Source organism: Thunnus albacares, chromosome 15 (assembly GCF_914725855.1).
Source record: "Thunnus albacares chromosome 15, fThuAlb1.1, whole genome shotgun sequence".
Taxonomy (NCBI): Eukaryota; Metazoa; Chordata; class Actinopteri; order Scombriformes; family Scombridae; genus Thunnus; species Thunnus albacares.
The window spans coordinates 17,906,716-17,931,463 of record NC_058120.1 but is presented as its reverse complement, the minus strand read 5'-3'; the positions used below and the strand labels follow the sequence as shown (position 1 = coordinate 17,931,463).

At 40.4% G+C, this 24,748-nt stretch overlaps 1 protein-coding gene across 12 annotated transcripts in view; it reads right to left on the bottom strand.

The window, feature by feature from the left end:
* meis2a (Meis homeobox 2a) overlaps positions 1 to 24,748 on the bottom strand; it is a 195,314-nt gene that overhangs the window by 88,484 nt on the left and 82,082 nt on the right. For 11 of the 12 annotated variants that reach the window (XM_044373976.1, XM_044373980.1, XM_044373981.1 and 8 more), the window contains one exon: positions 3,952 to 4,145. In XM_044373976.1, coding sequence (XP_044229911.1) covers positions 3,952 to 3,996 — 45 coding nt within the window. In that variant the 5' untranslated portion in view covers positions 3,997 to 4,145. Of the gene's footprint in view, positions 1 to 3,951; positions 4,146 to 11,709; positions 14,895 to 24,748 lie in introns of those variants that run through there. The other variant, XM_044373977.1, reaches the window with a different exon arrangement.

The following is a 24,748-nucleotide window of genomic DNA, read 5'->3' as shown; positions in this document are numbered from 1 at the left end:
TTTATTTGCTGCACCTGAGGATGAACATGTGAAACAAGACATGGCTCTTATAGTGTGGTGAGGCTGGAGAAAAAGAAAAAAAAAAAACAGGGATGTGCTCAATAAAAAACGTCTTTTGAGAAATAGAGAACAATAATTCTCAAATAGAGCACGAGTGCTGCCTAAGAATATACATAATTAACATCTGGGCTAAAAGGCATCTGAGTTAAAAGATAAAACAGATCACAGCTTTTTTGCTAGGCTAAATATCAAAAGCGGTGCCCTTGATCGCTGTAAAACTCAAAAAGTTTCCTTTAATTTGTCATATTTGTTTAAGGGAAAGTGAAACTTTGAACACTTCCTGTTACTGCGACTTTCCAGGTGAGCTACATCAGCACATATTCATGCAGCTCTCTCCCTCCGCACAGCTCTGCGGCCTGCGGCTCGTGACAGTCTGTCACATCGTGATGGAGCTCGAGAGGGGGCCACCGGCGAGTGGCGGTTAGAGGTGCGTACCTGAGCTTCACACTCCACACGCTGGACAAACTGAGGATAGAATTGGCCCTGTGTGACCGTGAGGTTGGATAAGGAGCGGGACAGTAAAATAGTGACAGAAAGTGTAATCCTATACAAGCAATAGCAACACTCAGATTGCTTCCATATTCACTGTATATCTCCCTCCGAAGCTGCATGAGAGGTTTTTTTTTTTATTATTTGCGTTTCTGAAAGCTGCAGATATGAAACAGAAACAGCTTTTCAATTATGAGCGGAAGAGAAATGACCTAGATACGATCAGGTCTTTGAGAGTTCACATCCTATTGTGCCATTGACTGAAATGAACCAGTGATCTACATCATTTGTGTTGACGTGAGTCAAAATAAATAAATAAATAAATAAAAAAGGACCAGTGCCATTCTGTAAGATCCCTGCATTCCTGCAATTCACTTCAATTCATTTGTGCCCTGAAAAACTCAGTATCATCTGAGTGGAATTGAATTAACAATTTCCCCAGCTGATTTGGTCTTTTAAAACCCTCATTACACAGAAGCATTGTATATATTATCAATCCCTTAGAGAAATATGGAACGAGGAGTCTATGTTCATCCTATCATCGCCAAGTTGTAATATTATAATCAATTAGCATGGATGAGCTAATTGTCCAATCTCTCACTTGCTAATTAAGCCTGGAAATATAAATGGGACAAACTAATGCTCCATTTTTTTTTTTAAAAGGATGCACAAATTGAGCTCATGCTTTAGTTAACATGGTTGGTTTCTTCGGCGGGGTCGTCAATATGTATGAGCTACATCAAAGAGTAGAGATGGAAACAGGGCCTGCACAAAAAAAAAAAAAAAGGAGAAACACATTTCAGATCCAGAATATGCAAATGCATCGGTTCTTGTTGAACTCTGGTGTTTGCATAACATCGGTTGACACAGTCTATGAGAGCTTTTTTTGTGCCACTAGTGTACAGACTACAAAACACACTGTCCTTTGGGATTTTTCATTTTAAAAGGCACACTAGGAGCTCTCCATAAATACACTGAATTTCAATGCGTTTGGTAACACAGTTCTTATTTCCAAATTGCCTCAGCCTAAATGTGTCTGAAATCACATAATTGTATGCAGAGTAGTGTGTGTGTGTGTGTGTGTTTAATGCGAGTCGATGATTATCGCTCAGTCACATGAATGTCATAGTGTGTTTCTTTCTGTGATGTGTGTGTCTCGTTGCAGTTTTACATTTTGGCCAGACAAAAAGGGTGTCAACATCAGACCAATCCTGGTGTTGTTATGCTGATGACTGGAGCGTGGCAAAAGTTCACAATGACTCCAGACAACAATCAAATACCGAATGAGGAACTGCTAGAAAATCAGTGAGATGTTTGCTTGTGTAACTGTACACTAAAGTTTCCAGGGAGTTGCCCCTGACTGGCTTATGGTATGATTCACCAGGAGAAACTCAGAAACAATGAGCCTACTGTACATGTACAGGCAGCCAGTGATTGAATGTCCTTTAACTATAATGTAAATATAACGAACACAAATATTTTTTAACCCAGCGACATTGAGATAATTTTCTTTTGCTTCCACGTGTGAAAAAATAAACGTCACACTCAGGCACAGACCGCTTTTGTTTACTGCGCGAGCTCGAGATAAAAATTGGCCACAAATGGCAGCCAACTTTTTGTTTTCGCTCTTCCGTCCTTTGTTCTGTGCTGTTGTCAAATTTGAAATTTAATACTATTTTTCACCTGACTCCATCTGTAGAAAAGATATCCTGCATTCTCCTTTAATATTCACTGGTTGTTAATTATTAAAGGTATGTATTTGAATTATAAATATACTAGTTATACAGAAGTAGGCAAAGCAGGCACATAGCCTGAGGCTAAATTCCTCCATTACCCATTATTTTCCAGTCTGCCGTCTCCATATGCCTGCCTACTATTCCTATGTCATCTCCAAAAACACTGAGGCATTCCTTTGTACTTACCTTCCCCTCCCCACTTTGGCCACCCGAAAAAAAAAAAATCTCCCCCTCCATACATGTGTGCTGCCTCCTTGAAGTAGGATGTCACACTTGTCTTAAATATAATGAATCACCATCTTCAAGGCATCCCTGGATCCCAAACACTCCCCACAGAAACCTGCCCCGTCCTCCCCCGTTCCGAGCCTTCCTACATGTCACAAATCATCCGTTGTGGAGGGCTTTCCACTAAATCATTAACATTGTCAGAAATGACTGGGCCAAGAATGGGAAGAGCCCAGAGATGCAGCAGAGGCGTACATATGTGTGATGGGAATATAGAATGGTAAACAAAGAGACGCAGCCTCTTCCCTTTTCCTTGCCATTCCCCTTTGCCTCCCCTTTGGGTTTTTTTTTTGTTTTTTTTTTTTCATTTCTCTCCTCTTCCATGGGATTTTCTGAACAACAAGAAAGAAGTACAGTGCAAAGAAAAGTAAAGAAACTGTCAAAGAAGTTTAACAACTCATGTGGAATTCTTAACCTCTCTTCTCTAAACTGCAGTGGAGTTTTTCTTTTTTCTTTGGAGTTTTTTCCTAAAAGCCCTTTGTACTGTAAAGCACTATGAAGTGCAATATATGAGATTATGTCTCTGGGCCATTTTGATAACAGGTATTTATGGGTCCACTGTTGAGAGGATAATCAAAAATATGACTTCTTTTCCTCGCTCGGGTTGGCTAAAACTGTGGTGGCTTTGTTGTCACAAAATGATAATGCTCCTGTCATACAGCATTACAGTTTGCTCCATATATGTGGCACATCCTGAAATGCAAGCTCCTCATGTGATACTACTTATCATGCCATTTCCCTTAATGCTATAGCCACACTTATATCTTGCACATACACTCCTACCTATGCTATCATCCATCAAAAGGATTACTAATTTTTTTTCAATTTCCGTTGCTCTCTTAAGAATCTAAAGGATGATTGATAATAGATGAAGGAAAAGCACAGTGGTACTGTTTTTAACCTTGCTCAAGTCATTAATCCGCTTTATACCCATGAAGGTAGTAAAGGAGACAATGAATTAGTCATTAAAGCACAGGTCAGTTTATTAGAATTCCTGATTGAACTGTAAAACGACTTCTCCCAGGCTGCCGGGGCCAACGGAGAAATCTGCAAAACCAAGGAGAAAAAAATAAAAAGGAGCTGAGGGAAGCAGACGGAGGAATTCCTGCACGAGTGCATTTCCTCTTGAAGAAAATGACAGAGGGGTGTATCGGTAGCCATCGCTCACCTGACAAAATAACGCCTAATTAGTGCAGGCTGTGTATCTGTACACCCAGTCAGAGAATAATCACACGCCAAAGATCATTTGAATGTGATCAAAGAACAGATATGATGCCGGCTTGACAGATGAGGTGTAAGTTATACACACGTACATATAAACACATAAAACCTGTAGTGACCATTTATACGGTTCAACTTGGTGCTCATGTGTCTCTGTTACCTGGTAATGTTGCTGACGTGAGCTCTGGCTTATGTTTGTCACCATTTATTAAGTCATGCGGTTGTTGGCTCTACTCCACAGGAAAGGTTCAGATGGCCTCGGATGTTTGCTGCTCCCTAAAACAGATGATCCAATGACTGGCAAGGGGGTCACGTAGGGACCTTGACTGAGAGGATGTAATGGATGGGATGAAACTGAAACAAGATGCAAAGTTGACACTGTTTAACAATAGATTCAGTCTGTTAAGTTTGTATTAATTATACTTTGCTGCTGCAGTCACAGTTTTGTTTTCAGGTCAAAAAAAATCTAGAAATAAATTGAAATATAATATAGAATAATGATGTTTTTTTTAAAAATCTATATCTATTACTGCCAGAGGATTATCACCGGAGCCCTGTTCACATTAATATTCTGAAATCACTTGGCATACAAAAGTGTTACATTTAAGAGTTGTAGCTTGTAAACACCATCTTCCACTCCCAATAGCACAGATAAACACATATCCCAGTTATGAGAAACGAGAATATGACAGCTGAGCTATGCCATTATTAGCCAGCATTCTGAGGCATGTAAACATCTTACTCCATTAAATGGTGATTCTGTGGACTGTGTAAACTGTGTTTCCATGGCAGCAAACAGAATATTGTTTATTTATGTAAACAAGGGTGTTTGCGAATGGGATGTGAAAATCAATATACACAGCCCAATCCTAAATATGACCTAAACAGGGATGAATATGGAATATTCTGTTATCAGCATGCATCACTTGCTGGATGGGTTTTAATTCTGTAATGTTATTTTTAAATGTGTTTTTAACCCTGTTTGGATTGTAAGTATTTTGAAACCAATCACAGACCGCAGGCTTTCAAGAGCTGATTGAAGCATGTCATGTTTCCCAGGGAGTCCACTTATCACAATGGTGGATTTCAGAGGGCCTGGCTCCTCTTAATGTTTTGTCTATGTCACACAGACTTGAATGGAGTGAGTTTAAGGAAAGCTTGAAACAGCCACACCAGATGCTTTGTGCATGCGGACACGTGGCCTTGACTTACACTGTGGTGATTTCTTGTTTACAGTCATGTCTACAGACTGTCATCCTAGTCTGTCTTACTCCCTAACTAAATGGAACTTTCATTTCCTGGTTTGTAAACGAGTCTCTCCCTCTGCTTTTGTTTGATATTTATTTATTCAGTTTATGTGACAGGAACAATGCACATTAATCAACATCTCAGCTTTCACATCACTGTAAATGTGTCAGACCCTCTCTCCCCCTCTCCTCCATCCATCCCTCCCTCCCTCCTCCCCTTCTCTCACTCCTGCTCTCTTCTCCTTCCCTCACAGTGTAGTAGCCTCAGTGTAACTCTAATCAGCAAATCAGCACTGAACTCTAATGAGTGAAATTGCTTATGAAGGGAATCTGTTTCCGATGGTGGGCCCGATGATTAATGCGCACTGACAACATGTCTTTCCTCGAGGAGCTTTGCTGGGCTATGGCAGCTGTGTGACGCCACCTCCTCAGAGATGGCCCCCTCGTTTTCTCAGAGGCTGACATCCCACAGGGAGAGGGATAAACTGGAGATGCTTCAGAGAATCTGCTGAGGAAATCATGGAAGCTCAGGGTTTCAACACAACTCAACACAGAATGCTAATCGTAATGGTAAAACGTTGCAGGGCGACGTCAGCTGTTGTTACAGGGTAAAACTACATGCAACCTAACTGTGGTGGAGAGTTGCATGTTGCATGAAGTTTATGCAATTTTTACTGTTGCAAAACATTTCAAGACAACACCCTAATTTGCAAGCCATTCTCGCATTAAAGGGCAGGTCCAATATTTTTTTTGTTTTTTTGAGGTATTTATATCATTCTGTAGCTTCCCAGTAGTGCCATTTTTCCAAACCCTTCTAAAAGCTTTTTCCATCGTGACCTGACGTAGGTTTCTGCATGATGACGTTGCTACATATAAATAATGTCGATATAATGACTAAGTGGGTAAAGTCAAATAATAGAACAGCTAAAAACAGTCTGGTACATTCAGAAAACTACATCACCTTACTGCAACAACACTTCACAAACTTATGCCATATCACGATATTATGATATCCAAAATCTAAGACTTTATTTAGTCTCATATCACGATATCATACCTAGCCAGTAGCCACAGAGACACTGCTGCTCTGCTAAATGTGCTAACAAACACACACAGACGGAGCACTCACTGTTGCCGCTGCTCAAAGTTTAGAAAATAAACTGAGATCTCCTCCCACCAGTAAATGGCTCCGGATCAGAGCAGAATCTGGTGTGACTCACAGGTGTTATTCGTTCCGAAGCTCTGGCTCTGTTCCCGGCGCTCTCCTCCAGAGCTCCCAACACTCAGCAGCTGTCTGTCCCTTCACTTCGTCCGGTGCATTTATAAACATCTCACACACTCAGACTCAGCGCTGTGACATCGCTCGTAGTATATCTGGACAATTTTTCACGCTCTAACATACAGCGAGCATGTTAGGAAGACAGTATCAGCGAACTGCTTGTGTGTGTTATGGGGAGGGGGTGGTGGGGGGCATCAGCGCTCTAACCAACGTCACTGCTTTTTGCTAACAGTTGAGTGGGCATTTCCTTTGAACAACCCAGAGAAAAATGCAGATGGAGTCATTCTAATGGTTAAAGTGTACATGTCATGCTTTTTGTAATTTTCTGTTATTTTTCATGATATTGGATGTCTGTGTTAAGCATAGACAAAGTTCCAAAACTTGAGATGAACGTATGTAAAAATGCTCTGAGGTTTCAGCCTGCTCTGATTGCTCCGTTTGCAATGTTACCTTGACTTCACCATCAAACTGACATCAGATCGTTTGCGCATGCCCACGAACAGCCATTTATTCCACAGGTTGTTCACATTGTCCACTCATATATTTCAGATTGAATTTGGGCTCGAATTTACAGATGTATTTGAGTTTAAGTTTATATTTTGAGTAAAGAATGAGAAAAAGAAGCGAAATCCTACACTGTAATGAATTGCTGTAAATTTACTGTGGATTTACAACGGTATCTTACTGTACTTTTTAATAATTATAAAATACTGTTAAATATTCATCTCATGCTCGATTAGCCATAATGACGTTAGCTAGCTAATAGCAAAGTAAACCCTCAGAGACCCGCGTCTGCACCCGCGGCCAGCATTACTCTCTTTCAGAGAATGTAGTGGGCTCAGGTTTAAAGCTAGAGTGAATACACTGTAATAAATTGCTGTAAAAATACAGCCAAATTCTAACCATAAAGTATGTTCTCTCTAAATACAGTAAAATACTTTAAATTTTTTTGGAGCCAAAACCAAGAACAGACATTAACAGTAGGCTACTGTAAGATTTGATGGTAAAATACAGTATTTTCATTTTCACTGCTGCAGTAATGAAGGGACAGAAGTCACATGCAACCATTGACATCATATAGTCATTGTTCATCTTCCTTTGTGGAATCAAACCAAAAGGTCAGTAACATCGTAATGGGAAAAAAGAATTACATTTGTACATCCGGTTACTCAATTAGTGACTAAGTTTCATTTTTGCTAACATTATATTGGTATAATCTTAGCAAGCACTTGACAGGCACAAGAGAGTGTTTTTTCAGGTGGTGTTCTTCAGTTAGAAGTTTGAATAAATGGTATTTAAACATTATTCTCACTGCTGTTTGCAAGTCTAGTGTAAAGATTATTTGTGGATGACTGTTTTCTCTTGAACTACACATCAGTGAATATTAATGTTACTCCGGCCTGGTTTATACCTACACCTTGTTTATCCCATATGAATTTCATAATTAATAATAGCCTACTATCTAAAGCACATAACAATTGAAGTTTATTCATATATGTAGCCAAGTTGATTAAGATATGTTTGCTGCTGGGCCCCAAAAGACAGAATAGTTATATTGGTTAACTTAGCTCAATCCAAGTGTGTGTTTCTCAGCTGTAGGTTGCTGCAAATATACTGTAGTTTGTTGCCAAGCAATGCTAAAACCTGGGACATAATAGGTGATTTAGTACATGTTGTTTTCATTGTGATTAACCCTGAGAGGGGAACTATGGTCAGCTGGGGAAGTAATTCTGAAGAAGACAGGAAATCTCACAGTGAATCCTCAGCACCGCTCTTCTGAGGAATTTGACATCACTTCATAAAGGGAAGTTACGTTTCCTTCTTGTGTAAAATGTTTATGTCTCCCATTCAGTCGTTTCATTTCTCTATCTCTCACTCTGTGCTCGATTTTCATTTTTGGTTCCCTCTCACTCAGTGAGCTGTGAACCAGTTATAGCAGAAGACATTTGAAGGCATTACAAATTGTTTTTTCTTCAATCTGTTTATTTGTGCTTTTATATTTTTTTTAAACAGTAGTTTGTAAAGCAGTTGCTGTTTAGACTCAAGACTAAGTTTTGCTGGTAGCTCAGGATATTATAAATATTATAATATGAATAAGAAGAAAACTTTTCATTTGTTTACTGTAACATTCACAATAAGAAACTGTTCATCACAGTCTACAGCAGAATACTGTTATGATGTTTACAGCAATTAACGGTAATTACGGTAGTAATACTAAAAAAAAACTGTAAAATGCTGGCAACTACAGCTGCCAGTAGTTTACTGTAATTTTACAGAGAAATTTGTTATAGTGTATACTAGTATCATGTGAAACTATACCTAAGGCATACCTAACCATGTCATGCTAGCTTGTCGAGAAGGGGGCTAAATAATGCTACAAATTTAGGCTAAATTTAGGCTAAATTTAGGCGACGGAAAAACTGGTGTGTCCATTTTCAAAGGGGTCCCTTGCTCTCACCTCAAGATACCTGAATGAAAATGGGTTGTATGGGTACCCAAGAGTCTCCCCTTTACAGACATGCCCACGTTATGCTAATCCCATGCAATTTTTGGCAAAAACCATGCAGTTTTTTGCATGCAGTATAAATTTGTTATTTTCGGCTATTCTAAAAATGGTGTATTTGAATATTTGCATACTGGGGTCCCTAAACAGTCTTGGAATTACTACTGGAAAAACTACTTGACTATTATCCATTGACAGAATACACTGTTTGGGAGTTCAGCTTCTTATGGCTTATTTTGGTGAGAGCCAAGATGGGCTGATGATTCTTACTGATTTGAGTATTAACCAGTGATTGATAAATGACTTCTGATTGTACATGTACTATAACTATACCTTTTATTATTATTTTGTTCTACTTTCTCTTGACTTTTCAGGTGTCTGCCACATAAAGTGATGTTGAGAGAAGGTTCACTCTACCAGCCATTCCTCGGCTCATTTTGCTAGGTAATGAGCCCATGACAAAGAGCCAGTGGATGATCGGCATCGAGAGGCACGTGGTCTATAAGGGCATTCAGCCAACCTTTGTGTCAGGACTTGCTGCACTGTTTGCAGTGTTCTACATTTTCCACCTTAAGTATCAAGACGAGGCCTCCAAAACCCTGGAATTCATTCAAAGATAGTTCATCAGTATATATCCGGAAAGAGGTAGCAAGGCCACCCATGGAAAGGTTATTTCCAAAAGGACCGGGAAGGTGGTAAAAAAAAACAGATGAAAGTGTCAACCTGCATGTTGCCATACTATTGAAGGACTTGCTGGACTTTGAGTGGGACTTCATCTAGGCCCTCGTCATCGGTGATTGAGGATAGCAACCAAATGCTGCAGTCAAGTCCCCTCTAACAGTTCGCTCTCTTTCTCCCTCTCTTCTCTTTCTCCCTTTCACTTTCACTGTCATGGAGTTCAGATTTACATGTGCAAAGGACTTGATTCCAAGCTTGGCTGTAATGCATCTGTTACATTGTTCTTGATGCTATTTTAATTCAGCGTCTGAGGTTATGCTCATGAGTTCAGTAAAGCCTGTCATTAATTATTTTAGTGGAGACAGTTTCTTCCAAATATGGTAATGCAGGACCTTGTTACTTTTTTAATACAAATGTTTCAAATATTATTAGTCTTACAAAGTCAGCTGTGCAAATGATTGAGGACTTGTAATAAACTACAGAAATGTTTTATTGAATGTGTATTCTCTAGTGTTGTCTACTTTTGTTTAATTTGTGGGCATTTGTAGGAATTAAATGCAAAAGTATCAGATTTTATTACCCTTTGTAAATAAACATTAACATGCTGGCATACACTGTTAAATTACAATAAAACCCACAGTTATCCTACTGTCATATACTGTAATCCAATATATGGTAATATACAGTTAAAATAAATTACAGTAGATGCACTGTAAAATAAGAGTAAAATGCTGGCGTCTTTGCTGGCGTTATTTTATAGTGAAATTCTTTACAGTGTACTGTTTGTTTGCGAAGCCTCCAGAGCCACTGAAAGTCTGCAGAGGGGCAGCCTCCAGGATCTAACCAATCACAACAGAGTGGGCTCATCAGAATGGGGGCCTTGAAGCTAAAACGGCCAGTTTCAGACAGAGGCTGAACTGAGGGGCTGCATAACCAGTATAAGATAAATTAAGATTTTTTTTAAACTGTAAATCATGCAAAGATATTCCAGTAGAGCCTCAGAATATAAATATAGATATGGAAATGTGCATGATACATCCCCTTTAAGATAATACCAGCTGACATTTTAGCTTGTATACCTTACGTAAAACAAAATTTATACACTTCAGTACAATATTAACCAACAAACACTGAAACTACTAGATTTTCATGGTTATCTGTTGATCGTAGTATAGTAGCTACCCAAAACCTAACTGGAAGTCATGTGACATGATATAGTGTTTTGATTGGCTCTTGCAAGAATTCAGTAGAAAAAAGTTCAAATAATCTGAATTTGATACGAGCATGAAAAATTTCTATTTTATCTGATTTATTTTTCACCTTTATTTTTTTTGCCATTTTTGCCTTTATTTGTTTGTGTGGAGATAGTCAAGAAAACATGGGAGAGTGACGGTTAAGAAAAGCAACAAAGGTGGGTAGCTAGAATCAAACTGGGGACCTTGTTAACTATTAGGGTACCAGGACGTCCCATAATGTTGAATTATTGTGTGATTTTTGCATTAATTCATTAAAGTACCTTGATTTATCAGGAGCTTATTTTTACCATAGAATGACAATTATTAATCATTCATGATTATCAATTATAAATATTTAAGACTGATGTACAGTTCAACTGCAGTTGCAACACACTGCATGAAAACTTTTGATGCTGGTCTCACAGAAGACTAAAGATAAAGTGTCACACCACTTCCATACGAGAGGAATCTGGTGGCTGCAGTTAGCCTCAGCCTCAGCTGTTCAGCTGTTTCCATTTCATCATGGATCTACATTTCATCAGGCTCCTGTTAATGCTGAGAGATTGCTCACAACTAGTGGCCATTTATGAATGTCTTATTAATGCAACATGAAATTAGCCGTTGTTTGGACAATTGTTTTAAACAAGATGATAGCACTAACAATCACACCCTTCCACTAACTGCATTGGGTTTGCAATTTGAAAAGATACTTTTATCCATATATCATCTGCAATAAAAGTGTCTTGAAATGTATGAATCTATTCGTGTCTAGTGTGTCTTGCCTGTATAGCATGTGATGAGTGTAGAATAGATTAATAAGGAACTATTCATCTCCATACTTCACACAATTTCTTATCTACCATAACCATTCTGTAAATTACATTACACAGACTCTGAAACACTTATCCTTGGTTTGTAAGGCTCTAATGTAACATGCACCATTATCAAAGAATTTCTACCTAACGACCCAACTAACCCGAACACTCCTTTCCTCATTCCACGCTCGCAGATGAGATGAGACCCCACTGAGCCAATGAGCTTCAACGAAACTGACTTGATTGCCAGGGCTTCAGCGTCAATGATCCTAGAATAACAAGGAGCATATTGTACCATCAGCACAGGGCTGCACAGCCAGGCCTGCTCCAGGTTAAAAGGCTCTTAGATGCCTTGGCTCAATGACGGAGGTAATGACATTCTCATGATCCAGCAGCACAGGTGAATAGGTAACCATGGACAGAGGGAGAATACAGAGAGGGAGGCAGAAAACTGCAGAGTACAACAACTGGATGTCTTACACATTTAAGATAAGAAATAATGGGGGTATTATAGTCCTGTATCACAGTAAATGATAAAAGTTTGGCTGATAAAAAAGATTTGAATGTCATATTCTCTCCCTATTTTTAAGGGTCACAGGGTGAATGTACTATAAAAATAAGACTGCAGAGTTAAACAAAAACTAAATACAACATAGTGTTTCAATCATGAGTGACTAATACTGAAAGACTAACAACCATAAATGTGCTTTGTGTCTATGAGCTACATGTACAGTATCAGCTTGCAAGCATGTCATCATCACAGTAAGACCACTGACGTTGCCATGCATCGCTGTCAATATTTTGAGTAGAGCTGCAATACTTTGCACAACTCCATATGAAGTGGTTTGACACTCCCACTATTTGTGTACGACTTTTATCAAACATGGAAAATCCATTCCTTGTCATTTCCCCTGTAAAGACACCTTGTCAGCCAGTCCCTGCCAGATGCCATAGTAGAGAGAATGAGTGAATGAAAAAGAAAAAAAAAAAGCTCATTTTGATTAAGCTATGATTGACACCAAAACAAAGAGCAGTCATAGTGCATTGTGCATTTGTTTTTAATTCTCCATAAGTTTTTAATCACAACATATGACATCTGTCACAGGGAGGCCTCCGTGATGTGTGTGAGAAGGAAAAAGCACATGTGGCTCCCTATTAGCGGTGAATGCATAACAGTGTGTTTATATATGGCTTCATGCATGTGTGCATACATGTCCGCAGCACATGTGTATGTGTAAATACACGCTTGCATGCATCTACTATATGTTGTGTCTGCAGTATGTACATGTATAGGAATGCATGCACGTCATGTACCTGGGTTGACATTGATTGCGATAGTACACAAGAAAGGAAGCATATTCATTGCTTTACATATCTGCCTGTGTGCTACCACCACTCATAAGCTTAGTCTCTGTCGCTAACCGCCTTGGGAGTTCAGATAATGTTCCTTCGCTGGCAGAAGACAGGTTGATAGCTGTCAGGGACAGAAACAGAATAAATGACGGGGTTTCACTGGGGCGCCTCTAAGGCGCATTAGGGACCTCAGGATCCCAATCCCCAAACACGGGATGAAGAATCATTTTGTCACAAAGGCACAGGGTCGCCCATCACTGTCTAATGCATGCCTTGATTAATCGTAGGGATGGATCAACATTATGTCCTATTCAGGGTGATGCTTAATTGCCTCTGCCATCCAACTTATCCATTGCCCTAATGATGGTGCGTCTGCTTCCTTGGACACATGGTTAGTCTGGTGGGCTGTAGCTTAGCAGGACAGGACCCCCTTAAACATCATCACCAGCTGAGAGCTCAACCTCTCCAGACACCTTTACCTCCCCCTAACCGCGAGTATGTGGATAAATGGAGCCGGCTTCATCGCCTGTAGCCCTGTGTTTATATTCACAGCAGAATGTCTGCGAGTGTTAATGTATGTAGATTTCATTTCCGATGAGTGATTATTTGACTGCTCATTTTGCCTGAGATTTATGGCACTCTCTCTATCTCCTGACTGCAGTGCCACTCTTATCTTTAATAAAAGAGATGAGGACATTAATCAGGTTTTGTTGGCGGCCCTTACTAAGACATTAAATGTATTGTATGGGGTAAGTAAACACGCTTCACATCCTTCTCTCTCACAGTCGAGAGAGAGAGAGAGAGAGTGAAAGAAGGAGGGTGAGGGACAGAAAGAGGCGAGAGGGGAAGAAAAAAAAAACCCTCATTATATTTATCATAATTTCACATATGCTGTTTTTGAAGCAATGTACCATGAGCCCATAAAGTGTATTACAACTGTGCATAAATTCAACTGATTTGTGGCTGGAGTAGCTAATTCCTTGAGTACATTTTAGAAAAACAAGCACTGAGCCCTGAAATTGCAATTCCATAAAGGCTTTAAATTACTGAGTACAGAATCAAGAACTTGCCTGATGTGCCGCACATGGTGACCGTGTTATAGGGGAACGCAGCACTCCCCGAGATAGAGACAATAAAACCTGAGATGAGTGAGCCATATACTCAAACAAAATAAAGCAAGAGAAGACAGGCTGGCTACACGATGAGGGGGAGTGACTATCTTATCCTTTTTAACCACAAGGATGCATTTGAGAGGACACATTTAGTTTTTTTTTTCTTCTCGTCTCTCAGCATCTATCTCTCTACTTCAACCCAGCAGAAGAGTTAGTGGATGGATGCCAAGCCTCCTCGTTCAGAGGCAGTTAAAATGATGTGAATCTCATCATTAGCACAAAGGGGAGGATGTGTACAGTGGAAAACTCCTCGGTATAGTCAAGAACATACACATGTCATGAACAGCAGCATCACTAACAGACAAACACATTAAAACCTATGAGAAACGTATGATCTCCACTTCAACTGACTTGCAAGTGTTGGCAATGGGTTCTCCACAAATCAATAAAAATCTCAGACTCACAATTGATGCAAACCCTTATTTTGCTATCATGCAAACTTTAGGTGTCACATTGGCTCAGACCGTATTAATATTTCATGTCATTCTTTCCAGCCACTCTCCCTTCCCATCACCCTCCTCTATCCTCATTTGCTACCTCCTCTCACCTCCCCGCTTTCTTCCTCTATTATCTGGAGTCATTTGGGATCAGCATGAACAAGATTTTCATATCAGGTAAATGAATATCTTTATCACAGAGGCAGGAGCCAGGATGCTCGGGGAGCTGGAGAGAATAATCTCACAGAGCAAACAGTCTTGGGGAAACAGAGAGCCACTCAGTAATAACAACCTCTCTCAGTCTCCCACACTGCTCTCTGTGTACATCTAAATAGCCTGCTTACTGCGGTGGATGCTGAAGGATCAATGGTCTTGCTGTGGCTTAGCACTGACCTCTGACCTTTGAGGGGAGAAAAAAAAAGAATATGATGGAGAAACAACATGTGTCCTGGCACTATTTTTTTAATCAAACATAAATAAATGTTTTTGTTAGAATTAAGATGTGTTGGATGCAGTTTTTAAAAAATATTTTTCACACTTTTTTCCAGGCTGTGCTGTGTTCTACATGAAAATAAAGCTGTATCCTTCTACAAAGAGTATCACTCTGAAGACAGACTTAAAACAAAACATATTATTTTAATATTTATTATTATATTATATTTTAAGTCTTCAATAAAACAAAAGTTTTAGGCCGCCTTACTTGTTACCCAAGTGTGATGTTGGTAAGCATGATGGAGGTTGTAATAAACATGCTAAATCTATTTGTGTCTTCTGTTTCTTTAATATTTTTCTGCTTTGATGACATTTGGTTTACCTGCAGGTAAAAATTGGACACAACTAACTCTTTCCTCAAGCGGTATGCAGAACAAAAAGCAGCCATGTCTCTTTATTACAATACCCAATAATAGTTGATTTAATGGCTATAAAATGTGTTCATTAGAAAGTTATAGTTAAGAAATATTCAAAGTATACCTAAAAGTGTCACTTTTATTGTGAATGAACAGGATCATATAATCTAAAAAGGGTGTGATTATATCCAAGTCTTGTCCTCCAGCATTATCTTGGAGCTCATAAAGAGATGAAATTTAATATGATGCTTTCAGTCAGTTTAATTGAATTTTAATTGCCTCTTTGGACAGAAGGTTTAGATCTAATCAATAAAATATTAAACTTTTGGGGCTTTGACGGAGAACGGTCTCCCTATCGCCCACCGCTTCATTGCATCCTGGAACCGGCGGATGTAAAATGTCTGTTTATGAGCTGAGGTAGCAGAGCCAATATCTCGCTGTTTTCCATAGTGTTTCAACAGAATGCAGTGGATAAATAACACAGGGCGAACAAGCTGAGATTCTATTAATTACACTGGTGTGGAAGAGCGGTCGGTCACCTTCAAAGGAAGGCCTTTAATGTGCCAGAGCTATAAATATTTTGAAATGTCACACCTTGGGAAGACAGCATCAGGCCAGAGCCGAGGCGATAAATCAGAGCCTGAGAAGAACCAGGAAAGAAAAGATGGCTCTTTGGTATTTTAGAAATAATTACTAATACAAAAGGGGTAATGAATGAAGCTATAAATTACGTTAAAACAGACCATTAGGAGAGGATTAGTTTATAAAACTCGTTGCTGGTCCTTAAAATTACCCTCTCAGAATATCGCCTATTTTACTCCATCCATAACTCATGGAAATAAAAAACATGTATGCGTAATATCACTAACTCTGTTGATTAATGCTAAATTAATTGATTTTATTCTGCTGCTTTTAAATGAGAATATTGTTCTTCTAAGGACGCCAGGTATGACATCATCATGACAGTTCTTTCTAACTGATATAAAGCCACTGTAATAATGTCCATAGTCAACTTTTATAGCAACTACAAAAACCTGCTATGAATATGTGCATCTTTATGCAGAGTTTTGTCCAAGTTAGAGCAGGTATGACCTGAACAGAGACCCATTTGCTATGTGCTGGATGTGGTCCAGTCATTGTCTGCTACCAGCATCACCACTATCACATACAGTTATAAATCTGAGGAATCCTTGGTTAGGCTGCTGCACGGATGGAGGGAATTTATCCTCCATCCCTATAGAGAGAGCCTGGGAGAGAAAAATGACATGGCCCATCCTCTAAGGCTCATAAAAGTCTAAATTAAATATCAAATGGAACCACGGATGGATAGCGTCCCTTCCATGGATCCCCAGCGCCGCCTCAGCCTCCACTCCCTGACACGACAGGTGCTGCTCACATGACTGGAGAGCCAGACAACTTTGTTAGCAGGACTGTTCTCGGTTCAGTGTAAAGCTGCATGTGTACATAATGAGAGGGTTAAGTAAGTGAACATAACAAGGTGCCATTATTCCTCAGTGGTTCCTGCCATAGCTGGATGCTGCCATATCTGGATCCTCCCTTCCTTTTAAAGGATTCTTAAACATTACACTGTGCATGTATGACTGAATGAAGATGGTTCTTCAGACGACTTAAAAGTGCATTTTGTCACATATCTGAATTACAGAGTATATGATTCTCTATATCCATATTTATAAACTCATGATTCTCCCATCCTCAGCAGAAGAACACTTCCAAAGATTGCTGTCAGGCGGGAACACCTCATTGGGAGATACTGTAATACTAATGCCAACCCCGCCACAATAGCTGGTGCTATCGCCAGGCTAAAACTGTACATTATGAATCATCAATTGTCGCCCTGCTTTGTATTATCCCTAGAGAAAATCCCAATCTGGGCTTGAGCCCACGGCTGATGGACACCCCATTATTCACTCGCGCTTCTTCAGCTCTGAGACAGGAGTGGGGATAGGCAGTAAAACGACGGCCTTAAGATTAATCCTCCGCTCTTTCTGCTGCTTCCCGAGTCAGAATGAAATAGAACATTCCCTTCCCTTAATCAAAAAGTTTTTATCATCTCCCCCCCTCCAACTCAGGAAGTGGGGATAATGCTCGTTCCATTGCTCGTCCTGTGAATTGACATTGGGGAGGGTGATGAGAAGGATCTGCTCTTGCTGCCTTTTGTACTGTAACAAGTGAGCACAATTTAGATGAGCTGGTGGTCGTCGATCAATACGTGTATTATCTCCTGTACGATGCACCACGCAAGCCTTAATAATGGGGTTAGCAATCCCTTCAAAGCTGCCGTAGCACCCACATCACTGAATGGCCTTCACAATTAAGATAATAACATGGTGAAAGTCAAGCAGAGCAGAAGTTCATGGTACTGTTGTGCAACCAGGGAGAATGCAATGACAATATATAGAGAATAAAGCCTAAAGTTTACCTCTAAATTACATAAGACGTATGCTTACAGCCAATTATATTAACTAAATAAGAATTTCACACTCTTTTCCCTCTTGTTCATAAGGCAGAGGATGTGTTGCACAAAGTGAGATGTGATTTGGTTCTCAGCAAGGTCACAAGCATCAGGTGAGCTGTGAAGTTGTGGTTTTAAGTCACCTGAGTCTCGCCTCAAACAGCCAACCTCGCTGAAGCCTCAATGCCATCACGCCTCGGCCCACATCACTTAGCAAAGGGGTGTGAATTTGTTTTCACCCAGGCGTTAATGAACTGTGGGCTTTGTGGGCTTAATGAGAGTGAGCTTCTATTGAGCAAAGGTACCTGGGAGGATAATAAGAGTTCACAATTCAAAAAACTTCTCCCTTTCCACAGTTTAGGAGGTGTTTTAACGAAAAGGGCTGTTGACGGCTGCTGCTGCAGTTCATCTCTGACCCGCCAAATCAGCTGCATCAGGAAGCAAGACTCCGGGAGTATTCGTCATCCATCAAGAACATGCAGTTTTGTGCCACAGTTCCTGGCTTCCAGCCAAGTCCAAAGCGACTCATTGTACAGCAGCCAAAAGACAAAGGCAGCTCCCCCTCTGCTCTGTGAGAGCAGTACGTGGAGGTGTGGGTGGCTATGCAGATCACTAATTGTACAGGCCACCGGGGGAAGAGAGAACGGAATGGCAGCCTCTCTGCAAGACATGCCGAGGGAGGGGAGGGACGAACTGGTGTGAGCCTCCCTCCCTTCTCTCTCTCTCCCTCTCTTTCTCCTTCTTTTTCACTCTCTCTACCCTAAATTGGCAGCTGGCAGGCAAATGAATGCGGTGTGAAGTGAGCCCACTGAAGTGCAGGGTCCTGCTGTTCAGGCAACAAAGGAGCTCCATGCGAGACATCTGCTGTTCAGTTATCAGAATACATTTAGTCACGTGCCTCCCTTCCCTCGCTCTTTCTCCATTGCTCTTCCACCACGGCCCGCACAACATCCATTCTGTCAACTGAGAGCTGAGCCTTTCTTTCTCCCCACTTCTCTTCAACGGCATTCTTCTTCAGATCACTCCTCCGCTGACACTCCCCCCCATCCCATTCTCATTCTCTCATTTGCCACCGTAATCCCTCTCTCCACCTCTTCTTTTTGCTGCCTTTATTTAAACAGTTTGGGTCTAGCAGATAACCCCAGAGTGGCTTCCTATCTGGTCCAAAATGCGTGAACCCTGTGTGAATGATCACAAGACGGCCTGAGGAAACGGCAGACTGAATCTTAATGAGCCACGCTCGCACAAGCAAAAGTAAATTGAGCTTACCACCATGATAAATTAACCTAATGAATGCAATTGTTTTGTGGCACGCTAGCTTGGGCTGGAGCCAGATGGTCAATACTTAGCACTGAGTTTTGTGGCGTCTTCCTTCCCTCTCTTCCTTTTTGCTTTGAGGCTCAAGAAGAGGACATGAAAAACAAAAACAAAATAAAGCTAATTTTAAATCCTTTTTTTTTTTTTTTACACATTTTTATCTTTTCTGTTGTTTTCAGTTTCATTATTCTCATTGGGTTTGCTATGGATATAGCTCTTGTCAGTAAGCATCCATGAGGTGCCTTGGACCAGGGCCTTGTGGCTGAGTAAAACAAGCAACTGTGGTGACATGATAGGGGTCCACAGAGGAGACGGCGGTGTGTATTTCTCCCCATTTCCTGTCCTTACTCACGATATCCTTGTTTACTTTAACACTTAATCCCTGTAAAGTGTGTCATTTGGTTTGCACGCTCTTCACTCTCCACTTCGTCCTCCATCCTCTCCCAGTGGTGCAGGCTAGCATGAAGGTTGCACATCCAGGAAGGGACAAACCCCCTCCTGTACCGCATGTAAACTAGATGACTTCCTCGAGGCAGGTGGCACATATCCAGATGTTCTCTCAATTTCCTCTGTGTGTGTGCGTCTGCTTATGTGTATGCGTGCATGTATTGCTTGACACACCCCAAGCTGGTGACCTCTCTGCTCTCCCCACAACATCACCACTGGAGCAGTTTACACCATAATGACTTGTATCGCCCGAGGCCCTGCCACATCTGTGGCTCCCTTCCTCCATCTCTGTCTCACACTCTTTCCCTCTCTCTGTCTCTCTTTTTCTGTCTCTTTGTCTCTCTACCTACCTAACACATAACCTGTCCACATTTCTCCTGCTCATCCTTTACTCACTGGAGCTTTTTCACCTTGTTTAATCCGTCATAAACTTCCCCCCATCGCCTTGTCCTCAAGCAAGTGCTTTCTGCTTTGGTCCACAGCACTATTACAAGAGAAAGAAATTGCATGGCTCACTTTGCAATGACTTAATGCATGTCTAACATGACATCTATCAGCCATGATAAACAAACACATCATTCAATGTCAGCAGGCTAGAGAAGGTAGTTGCAGCCCCACATTGGAAGGGCCTACTGTCCAAGACAAAGTGCAGGGTATGCTCTGGCAGCATTCAGTGAGTCTAATGTCACACGGAGTGACGTGTGCTCCACCAACAACAACTCAGCTCATTACCCACTCAGGAGGGGAGGGAGGGAAAAAAATGGTGCATCCAAAATGTGACCATGTGCTGACCATGCATTCTGTCCCGTTAGCCCCCCCGGCTGTATATGGAGAGCAATGACCTCTCACTTAGACAGCGTGGCATTCGATCGATCTTACGTGACATTTGTGACATTGCGTGCATCCTAGATATGCATCTCCATGGTGTCAACTTATCAGTCAAGCCATCTCACAGGCAGGACATACATATCACATTACATGTTCAGCAGCTCTTGTGTTCCAGTGGGAAAGACGTGTTCGGTTTGACTCGAATTCTTGCACTTTCACACAAGGTAAACTGTGCCTCTGTGTATGCGGTGAGGTGCCGACGCCTGTCTCACCTTTACAGCTGACGCGAAAACCCGAAACACGCAGACAAATAATTGAATTCATCAGCATAACAGTGTAAGAGTGTCTATTTCTGACTAGAGACTTTACTTTTAAAAATATACCATTACCAGCTCTAAGGTACTGTACAGTACCCATCTGGATTTATGCACACACAGACACCCACACACACACTCCCCTCACCACACACAGTGTCTTGTTTTCAGGTTCATTAAGCCCCAGTGTTACCTAGAGTGGCTGACAGGATGAGGAACAGTGCAGAAATCTCCCCCTGCAGGTATCCATTCACATTATCATTGGGAAAAAGCCTCTCTCGTCAGTGCCCTTGTTACGGCTCGAGGGGGGACCACTAATTAGAGAGACAAGAACTGCTTGAGAATAAGTCCATTACACCCATGTGGACCCAAAATCTTAAAATACCTGGAATATCAGCAAAGTCCCAGCATCCCCTCCAATCATTCCCCTTCTGCCGAGGGCATCTTTTAAAACATGGAAAAAATATGGTGAAAGAGTTGTAGAGGTAGACAGAAATGGAGGACAGAAGCTGTCAGCTATTTGAAGGGCTTTATGAAAATTATCTTCCAATTAGAAGCAATGATCAAATCAGGCATGAACCCCACTCTTGAGTTCTCGATGATTTCTGTCTCTCTCTCTTCCTCTCTCTCTCAATTCCTCTCTCTGTCTGTCTCTCGCTGTGTGTGTGTGTCTGTGTGTGTGTGTGTGTGTGTGTGTGTGTGTGTGTGTGTGTGTGTGTGTGTGTGTGTGTGTGTGTATGGTATAACTGCAGCTCAGATGAACTCATGAAAGGAAATTTGGTTAGTTTTCTCATCACTGGTAATTATACTAATACATCGGAAATGCCTCTTTCAAAGTGCATGAGCCATGTGGGGCCCCTCATTATAGTAATATAATTTTGGCTGAAATATATATCAAACTGATTATCATCACTCATTCTGTATTCTCAAACCCACCTCCACAGAAATAGCAGAAAGGATACAACAATGAAAAAGCCCCACAATTAATACATTTCAGTTCTGACTGGGTATTTTAGTTAATCAGTCATACAGCTGAGTCTTCTCCATAGAAATACTAAAAGTTTGCTGGTAGATTAAAGCTATGAATTATTTGAAAATACTGCTTGATTTTTTTAAAATGTGATACATACCATAACACTTTTTTTTTTAATGGAAAAGTAAAATTATCTCCTTATTCTCCAGAATAAAAATATTATTCAATTTAAAAGTTTAAAGTTTCCACATCACACTTGAATAAGTTGCATATTGGACAAGGATTAGCTTCCAAGAGTTATTTGTTGCTTGTATGTAGATTCTTTAACTCAGGTTTTTCTTACCGAAATCATTCCTCCTGTTCATAGTGACCATTATAAGATCCCTTACTAATGTGTTTACAATGTTAGCGATCAGGGACAAAATCCACAGTCCACGTTTTGAGCAAAAAATGTATTAATACAGGATGACCACAGCTTCACTCGGCTAAATCTTTGTTAAGGTGCTGGAAGCATCAGTTAGTCCAAATGCCCAATTAAGTGAAAAACTGCATAAATCTAAGTGTGCGGAAATCTCTTCTATCATTTTAAGCAAAAATGTACTGAGAAATTTATCTGAGGATAATATGAGGCTTTAGCCGTCTGAGTTACTCAAATGCAGTGGATCCGTTCAGTAAAAAAATTTCCTCTTTGTGTCTCGATGGACAGCGTTTTCCTGTTCAGCTGCAGTGGAAGGATCGTAACAAAAAGAGGAAATTTGGCATTAAAAAGGCATTAAAATATGGATTTTATTTGGAAGACTGAAAGCTCATATTAGCGTCCAAGAAAACTTTGAAACACATTTTTGCACTTATATCGAAAGTTCATTATGAAGGGATCTCTTAATGGCCAGTATGAACAGAAGGAATGATTATGGTAATAAAAAAAAATGTGTCAGTGTTCATTTGGACACCTGACTATTGTTTTAGGACAGACTTGAAAAATTGTGAAACCCGTCCTTTAAGGTAAGCAAAGAAGCTTTAAACGATGTGAAAACAGCCCTCTAGTGCCCAGCACATACATCAGTCTGTACAGTGAAGCTCAAACATCAAAGTGACGTTACAATCCACATACACATTTTTGAGTAGAAGGGGACTAAGCAATAAATGACTGTTTTTGTGGTCTAAACAGAACAATAATTAAACACCTTAGGAAAGAGAGACTACCAAAATGCCTGGACTTAAATGCTACTGGAATTGCTGAAATCATTTACCACTCTGTCTTATCCATAGAAACTTAAAATGATGTTCCTATCTTTTTTTTTTTTGCCTTTTGACTCCATTACGATACAACAAACGATCCAGTTTGGATGCAAGCTCTAAGTAGGCAGGTGAATCCAGCCTGCAGTTGGCAGTATTTATGAGAGTTGATTTAACTGCTAGGGTCCTCTTGTGAAACATGAGTCAGTTCCAGCATTTAACCTCACCATACTAATTTATGCACCATGGCATAGGGTACTTTATCATCTGCTCTTTGGGGAGAGACAGTCATCTCATTAGGCAGGATTTAATGAAATGCTAGGATACACTTCTTAATTCCATAGATGGCTGAAACAAAAATCCAGTGTAAATCCTGCGCTCCGCCGTGGCTGTATGAATTGTAGCAGCCAGAGGAGGAAAAGGGAGGGGTGGTGGTGGGGGGGGTGGGGGGGTGGATACCAGCGGAGATGTTTGGTGAGGGAAAAATGAGATGGAGGCTGAGTTGAGTTTAGTTGTATCTGTGTCTGTGAGTCCATAAATGTGTTTTCAAATTATTCCTGTCTTAAAAGTCACATTAAACAATGTCTTGGAAACATGCAAAATTCAGATACCTTACATTATAATACAATTAAAATATAATATAATGGTTGTTGTCCTGCTGTATGCCTAAAAACAAATGTTCCTCTTGACCAAAAATAAGTCTAAATCTTGATATATCTGTACTGACATCAATAGCCGTGTGCATCTTAACCACCCTCTACTCAAGTCCCACTACTGTTCTAGCCTCAAGCCAACTAAGATATGTTAAATCCTTTTGAATGTACAGACACTAGAGAGAACAAAATTAGGGCAGACTGTCGACTGTTCTTGGCAAACGTACATGTTCATTTCCAGCCGTTGACTGCCGGGCCCACAGACAAGAGCCACCAGAGGACGAACACACACCAGCACCATCATCAACAGCACGACGCAGAACATTAACACCATTATTTACATAAAATTACTTACATACTGGTGTAGTAATTTAATTAGTTTGACCAGTGTGGCGCAAGTGCGAGGAATAGATTCATACAGGCACCACGAGGGAGCTCTGCTTACTCTTCCACATGGCTAAATCTTTCACACGATATTATGGGGGGAAAAAAATAGAGACACTATAAAAACCTTGATTTCATTTACAAGTCCCGTTGTCCCATGTCCTTGCCCAAATACACATTAACACAAGGATGCACATGCAAACACACACAGATAACATTGTGTATTTGTCATGCTAATAAGACAATGTCCATATTAAGCTACTTCAAGTATATAATAGAGAATTACAATATATCAGGTAAACCCTTTCCCTTTGTTTGGCTTGTTCTTCATTGTTTGAATAGTTTAACATATACAAGAGCTTCCCGCTCCTCCTGAAATAAGGTGGTGGACAAAATAATGAAATCATGACATGAAAAAAGGCTAAAGATTCTTTAAAAGTACATTAGCTTGTTGTACATGCAGCATGTTAGCAGGCCATCAGCAATACGTGAGAGTCCTTCATCAGTTAATTCATGTTTTTGATGATTAGATGCTTGTGTGTATGTGTGTGTAAGTGTAGACCTGAAACCTAAAAAAAAATTAATAGAGCTGCAACTAACAGTGTTTTTTATTACCGATTTTTATTACCGAAAAGCAATATGGTTTGATGATGAGTCATCCTTCAGGCTCAGCCCACAATATTTGTTGTCATCTGTTAAACAAGGTGTAGGATTGGAATGGTATGGTCAGCCAACTTTTCAGAGTCATTAGGTCCAATGATCACT